The following is a 7811-nucleotide window of genomic DNA, read 5'->3' on the forward strand; positions in this document are numbered from 1 at the left end:
CCTCGTATTAACCTACAGAAAGTCAATAATTGTTTTGTTAGATGAAACGAAAACAAGTTACAATGATATATACAAAATTTGCCACTTGGAACAATTTTGAAGCAAGGACAGCGCAATGACTAATTAAACAAAATTTAAAAAAAAAATCTTCATCCATGTATCCTCAGTACAGTACTTCTGCTGTAATTCTTCACAATATAACTTTCGAACATTTTTCTACATTTAAAATGTGTTAAAATATCTTTCCTAATCCTACCTGACTGTTGTCTGCCATGTTGGATTTGGCTATTGCCCGATGATCGGCAATACTCTATTTTGATTGGTCAAAAATGTGTAAGTGACAAGGAATTCCATGTGTCTATTTATAGCCAGGTTACCGGATTTGCAATGTCACAGGTTGACATTGCATTTTGTCACGACCTGATCGAGCGGTCTAGACCAATCAGAAAACGTCAAAACTCACAGTCATATAAGAAAACGTCCGATAAAACCCGGCTGACCATCCTCCCAATTCAATGCAAGTCGACATAACGTCCGATAAAAACCCGGCTGACCATCCACCCAGGTCGACTCTCATGTTATGGGTGTAAGAGATTGGTAACACCCTTCATTGTCATTACGGCAGAGGGATCTCTGGTTGGCATTTTCCCTTGGCTAACTACTTTTAAGTGTATTTTGAATAGATAAGTTAAAACATACCAGGTTTTCAAGTATGTTTAATTTTAAACGTTTTAATTTTTGAAAGCATTAAAATAAACAATGTCATATGTTCTTGTTTAGCAAATCAGACATTCAAAACTGCATTTTCGTTTATGAATATCACCAGTGGAACTTTTTTCTTCGACGTTTTGTACACACTCTATCAGAAACTAACTAAGTTTTTTATGACTTACTTACAAACGTTATCCTGCTAAGTGTGACTGTCAAGGAGTACATGGGTACGTCTGACCATCGTGAAAACAGCGAGAGTTGTCAATCTCTCTTATACATGTCTCTGGTTGAAAGAAGGAAAACTTCAATTAATTGTTCGACACTTCATAAAATTGTCTAACTATAAATATCGTTCATCACAAAAATATTTTACACAAAAAAACATGAATTATCAGCAAAAATTATACCCATGATGAGATGACACGGAATGTAAAGGCGACACTTGGTGTCATTGGAATGAAGGGAAGCACGACAACATTTATCTATCTACAACAGAAGTGTATAAAAAAGGTTCCCTTACTTTGATTTATGTTCATACATTTTTAATATGTATTGAAAGAATAAACAAGAAGACAAGACAAAACCTGTGATACACCATATATAGATACCTTGACCTATTGTTTCAGCAACATACAATGAAGTTAACAATAACCTTTACCGTGTTTTCATTTATAATGCATAGATATTGTTGTGCCATGGAAGCCCATTCTAACGACCTAGTTAACCCGACGTTAGGAATGATAGACCTCTACAAATGGAAGGCCGTACACTCCAAAAGACATATTTTTTGCCATTTTCGATAATCCCTCTGTTTCGATGTGATGATCAAATATTTCTTCCGGAAATACAAGACCTTTTCTATGACATTCGGCTTTGATCAGTAGAGTACATCCTCCCACCCCATCCAGCGGTACTACCCGACCTTCCGCCCGGAGGTCAGATAAGTACAGCCGGAGTGTGGCGCTGTACCCTTCCACCACAAGTTCGTAAGGTTTCAGACTCTTTTGGTTCCTAATTGAATCCTCTGTTTCCCGCCAAGTGTTCTTGTCATAGACGCGGTCTACGCCGCCGGAGGAGAAGAGACAGAGGGGCGTTACCACGTCCTTGTCGGCGTGTAACAACTGTTCGATAAGGTCTGGAGGCATACTACCGACGTCACTGTCAATCCACAACACGTAGTCTTCGTCTTGTAGGCCTCCTCGTAGGAGAAGGTTTCGCGCCTGCGCAAGATGTTTTCTGCGTTTATATTGAACCGATATATGATGTATATCGCTCCAGCCGCCACCTATTTGTCCCGTGATGTTAAAATGGAGAACATCTGTTCTCCGGAATCCAAAATCCTTTAAGTCTTTAGCGACTTCGTGAGCCATCGTGAGTGTGCCATCATGGCTACCATCCTCACCAAACACAACAGAAATAAGGTGGTGAGGGTACTCCAGGTGGTTAATTTCACGCACGTAGTTAATCAAACTCTTCTTGCTGTTGTGAATGGGCGTCAGAATCACTACAGTTTGGATGTATTTTCTCGGTTTCAATGTTAAGTGTTTTTCCATGATGGTTTTGTTCAACCTGTACACCCTATCTGTTGTAGAAACACGAGGCACGGGGATAATGAAGTTGAGTGTATCGGTATATTTATGTTTAGACATATTGATATCGTCAGCCGATGGAGCCTGGTGCTGTGCCGATATATTGTCGCCCTCCAGAGCTCGTACTACCATCTCTCTGACGTCTCCCATCGTATCATACACCGAGCCTTTCACGGGTTCCCATTTTAGCGAGTTATACACCCCAGATTCGCTGACGTCACTGAAAGTTTTCTCGCGGGAATAGTAACCGTCCACAGCGTTGCTGAGCCAGCGCGACCGACTATTGGTCAGGAAGAGCATCAGAAGTCCGAGCATGTTTACAGTCATAATGGCCGTGACCACGGTCAGTTTAGATCGCCGTACACTCATTGTTAGTGTGTGTCCTATCGTTCGTCACGTCACGTGATCATTAAATGCTGGACTGGCTGCATGATAACATCCTGTAGGCTTAGTACAGTATGCCTAGATCTGTGTTGTATGTCTGTCAAACGGCTATCGGGCATAGCCTTCCCTCAGACCTGTAACACACAACAGATCTGTGTTGTTTGTCTGTCAAACGGCTATCGGGCATAGCCTTCCCTCAGACCTGTAACACACAACAGATCTCTGTCGTTTGTCTGTCAAACGGCTATCGGGCATAGCCTTCCCTCAGACCTGTAACACACAAACAACATATATAGGTAAATGTAGAGTCTGAACGTAACCTTCAGCACTCCTGCAAATAGCTGGTCACCAAAAACACAAACAAACGTCAAACTAAACAACATTTTTTGACATAAAAACACTCAAGCAACAAACAAACAACCAAACATTGTTTATAGTGGTAGATATCATTAGATACCATATACAGTATAACTTGTCTAAACCGGATATGATCGGGACCAGTCTATTTGTTCGGTTTATACAGGTGTCCGGTTTATAGAGGATATAACCTTATCACAATATGTTCACATGGAAATCATCAGAAGAATTTTGTTTATTACAGCACAAACATTTATTCTCACATATGTACATGGTAGAACACAGAATTCCATTCTGCCTTTACTTGGTTTCTGAGGTGTACATGTATGATCCATTTCTCTCGATGTGCTACATTCAAATGAACTCTCAGAAGTTATTTGTATGTTTTATTATTAGAATTGACCGTAAAAAGTATTCACAAATACAATATACATGTAACAAAACCGTCGAATGAAGGTGGTCACTATCTAGCCCTTAGTATACCCGTACAGGTAAATCCCCTTAGTCACCTCATGATCAGTCCCATGTTGTGAAAACATTGTTGACGGTTTGCCAAAGTTAATTTTACGTTAAGGTATAATAACATTTCCTAGACAGTTCCAGTTTTCAGAGTATACAGGTTCCGGATTATGCAGGTTTTGGGTACTATGGTTTATTAAGAAATTTGCCGGGACCAAACGAATTAATCGGTATAGACAAGTTTCCGGTTTATACAGGGTTCGGTTTAGACAAGTTATACTGTACATGTATAAAATGACCTAAAATAGGCCACATGTCATCCGATATGGGTCTATTAAAGACAACGCTAACATTATGAGTGTTTGTACACAAGCATTATACATATCATGAATATGTAAATCAATTTGTAAAAATTAAAGTGAAGAATTAGAAAGTATCCTCATATTGTTAAAATACGATATTGTTGGAAAGGGGACCACACGTTTGTCTTCTCAAGTTTAGAATATGGTGTTCCAAACAAAACTACTTTGTCTTCTCAAGTTTAGAATATGGTGTTCCAAACAAATCTACTTTGTCTTCTCAAGTTTAGAATATGGTGTTCCAAACAAATCTACTTTGTCTTCTCAAGTTCAGAATATGGTGTTCCAAACAAATCTACTTTGTCTTCTCAAGTTCAGAATATGGTGTTCCAAACAAATCTACTTTGTCTTCTCAAGTTCAGAATATGGTGTTCCAAACAAATCTACTTTGTCTTCTCAAGTTTACAATATGGTGTTCCAAACAAATCTACTTTGTCTTCTCAAGTTTAGAATATGGAGTTCCAAACAAATCTACTTTATCTTCTCAAGTTTAGAATATGGTGTTCCAAACAAAGCTACTTTTTTATCTCCAGTTGTGATTGTTGTTCTTTACAGTTATAAACAGAAGACAGAATCAAGTTGTTTTACGATTGGATGTGGCAGATGGAATAATACACCGAGAGAACAAAGAATATGTAGCATATCGTATGTAACTTCAATGATAAACATTATTTATTAACTGTGCTGGCGATCAATTATTATCTAATAGAAAGAATTTTATATCTAGATACTATTATGAAAGACCAATTTTTTTTTTTATATTTGATACTCTTATGTACAAAATTTATTATCGTTATACAAGATATCGGTTAATCAATATACCAGTATATCCTATATATATTATTGTAGATGTGTAATATGTACTGCATTATGTTATTGTTGGTGCTGTTTACATGTTTATCAGATGGCCCGTCCAGCCATGCCATATGGACATGTCATGAATATATCGTAAGACACATGTGTAATAACACTATTGTGTAAATGTATCAAACTTGTTAAATGATCTGATATGCTACTCGCCTAAAGGCTCGTGGCATATCAAATTATTGAACTCGTTTGATAAATTGCATATTATATAGTCACTCATGTAAGATCCTCTACATACACTGTATGTCCCGCATCATTATAGAGGTCATGCTAAACATAAAATAATTGGACAGATAAATCAATAAATAATTTAGGATATATGGTTAGAACAGCAAAGTTCGTCACCGTCAAAATCTGAGGTCATAGAAAATTGTGTCAGTTATTACACAGTGCACATTTGTACAAGTAGACAACCGAATCAATGTATAGATATGATACAGTACATGTACCTGTCGACTGTAACAAAAATCCCTCAAGCTTGATGTGTCTGAAGCTAGATCCGTACTACGGATATTTTACCAATCACTGCCAATGTATCAACCTAACGTTGTTAATTGAAGGTTATCTTATTATGTCGTTGGTTTTGATGGACCTTTAAGTTTAGTGACATGAGCATGTAGGTCGGCAAACAGTTCTATATACCATAAAACACTTATCTACCTAATTTCATTTCGAGACGACACGCTGATCACCTGCTACAAATACACGTCATGATCAGTGTACAGGTGTACCGATTGCTGTACAATGTATATATACGACTCGACGCTATATATATAGACACAAATATGTGACACTTATTATATCACAATAAAATGTTACTTACCCGAGAGAGGAATCCACAACAATAGCCAGTAACGATGTCCTCTCTTTACCTCTCCATACCTGTATGTGTAATTCTGTAATCAACACAGGTAGGTCAAAGGTCGTACAGGTAAAACGGAAGAAACCACAAACCGGTATCTAGTTCCATTCAACCCCGATTATTTTTGCCCGCAGTACCAGTTGGCTGTCCTTACGGTCCTTGTGGATTGCTTCCTCGACAGCTTATAATTATTTCTCTCCCTTTACTTATATAATGTTAGGAATAAGCACACGTACGATATAAAATACAGTAGTGTCTATATTCCTTTAAACTTCCAAATATACCTAAGTCTCGATGGGGATATATAGCTGAATCAAATGGTTACGGTCTGTTTTGAGACTACCATGTATTGTACACTTGTCCCAAAGTTGGATCAACCCCTGACCATCACGAGTACTCAAGCGAAGAAATATTGTACCTCTATCCAGGGACCCCGAACCCCTAGGCCTCTTCACATCTGGCATTTCCGTGATAAAATTATCGTATTAATTAGTAAAGAAGATTAATGACTCGGGTGATAATTTTATAATCAATTATTCGTACTCAACACGCATGCACGATTTCAATAACAAGTATGTATTATATGTATTATTATATTGATTAATAACTATACCTAATTATCCTAATTACAATAATTGTATGTCCCTAGAGGGATCGGCCTTACAACAAACAACCAACAATCACTTATATTACGGACCATACTAATACAGGCCTAACACACAATGTATAGGGTATGGGAAACGTGTCGTCTGGACAGGATACAATATATAGTAGTAAACTATACATTGTATAGGGTATGGGAAACGTGTCGTCTGAACAGGATACAATATATAGTAGTAAACTATACATTGTATAGGGTATGGGAAACGTGTCGTCTGAACAGGATACAATATATAGTAGTAAACTATACATTGTACAGGGTATGGGAAACGTGTCGTCTGACAGGATACAATCGTCTGAACAGGATACAATATATAATAGTAAACTATACAATGTATAGGGTATGGGAAACGTGTCGACTGAACAGGATACAATATATAATATAAAACTATACATTGTATAGGGTATGGGAAACGTGTCGTCTGAACAGGATACAATATATAGTAGTAAACTATACAATGTATAGGGTATAGGAAACGTGTCGTCTGAAAGATACAATATATATATATATAAATAAACTATACATGTATAGTATGGAAACGTGTCGTTGAACAGGATACAATATATAATAGTAAACTATACATTGTATAGGGTATGGGAAACGTGTCGTCTGAACAGGATACAAATATATAATAGTAAACTATACATTGTATAGGGTATGGAAACGTGTCGTCTGAACAGGATACAATATATAATAGTAAACTATACATTGTATAGGGTATGGGAAACGTGTCGTCTGAACAGGATACAATATATAATAGTAAACTATACATTGTATAGGGTATGGGAAACGTGTCGTCTGAACAGGATACAATATATAATAGTAAACTATACATTGTATAGGGTATGGGAAACGTGTCGTCTGAACAGGATACAATATATAATAGTAAACTATACATTGTATAGGGTATGGGAAACGTGTCGTCTGAACAGGATACAATATATAATAGTAAACTATACATTGTATAGGGTATGGGAAACGTGTCATCTGAACAGGATACAATATATAATAGTAAACTATACATTGTATAGGGTATGGGAAACGTGTCGTCTGAACAGGATACAATATATAATAGTAAACTATACATTGTATAGGGTATGGGAAACGTGTCGTCTGAACAGGATACAATATATAATAGTAAACTATACATTGTATAGGGTATGGGAAACGTGTCGTCTGAACAGGATACAATATATAATAGTAAACTATACATTGTATAGGGTATAGGAAACGTGTCGTCTGAACAGGATACAATATATAATAGTAAACTATACATTGTATAGGGTATGGGAAACGTGTCGTCTGAACAGGATACAATATATATATAGTAGTAAACTATACATTGTATAGGGTATGGGAAACGTGTCGTCTGAACAGGATACAATATATAATAGTAAACTATACATTGTATAGGGTATGGGAAACGTGTCGTCTGAACAGGATACAATATATAATAGTAAACTATACATTGTATAGGGTATGGGAAACGTGTCGTCTGAACAGGATACAATATATAATAGTAAACTATACATTGTATAGGGTATGGGAAACGTGTCGTCTGA

General features: G+C 36.9%; 1 protein-coding gene across 1 annotated transcript; it reads right to left on the bottom strand.

Annotated features, from left to right (window-relative positions):
• Window positions 1–700: 700 nt before the first annotated feature.
• Window positions 701–6508, bottom strand: LOC138332394 (uncharacterized). Its single transcript, XM_069280484.1, has 2 exons — window positions 5550–6508; window positions 701–2954 (listed from the first exon to the last, which is right to left on the bottom strand). Exon 2 carries the CDS (start codon window positions 2667–2669, stop codon window positions 1443–1445), a length of 1227 nt encoding a protein of 408 aa, XP_069136585.1. The 5' UTR covers window positions 2670–2954; window positions 5550–6508; the 3' UTR covers window positions 701–1442.
• Window positions 6509–7811: the final 1303 nt, after the last annotated feature.

Source organism: Argopecten irradians, chromosome 9, assembly GCF_041381155.1.
Source record: "Argopecten irradians isolate NY chromosome 9, Ai_NY, whole genome shotgun sequence".
NCBI lineage: Eukaryota > Metazoa > Mollusca > Bivalvia > Pectinida > Pectinidae > Argopecten > Argopecten irradians.

Coding starts and splice junctions, on each gene's coding strand:
- LOC138332394 (XM_069280484.1), bottom strand. CDS start 2,669: ATGAGTGTACGGCGATCTAAACTGACCGTGGTCACGGCCATTATGACT.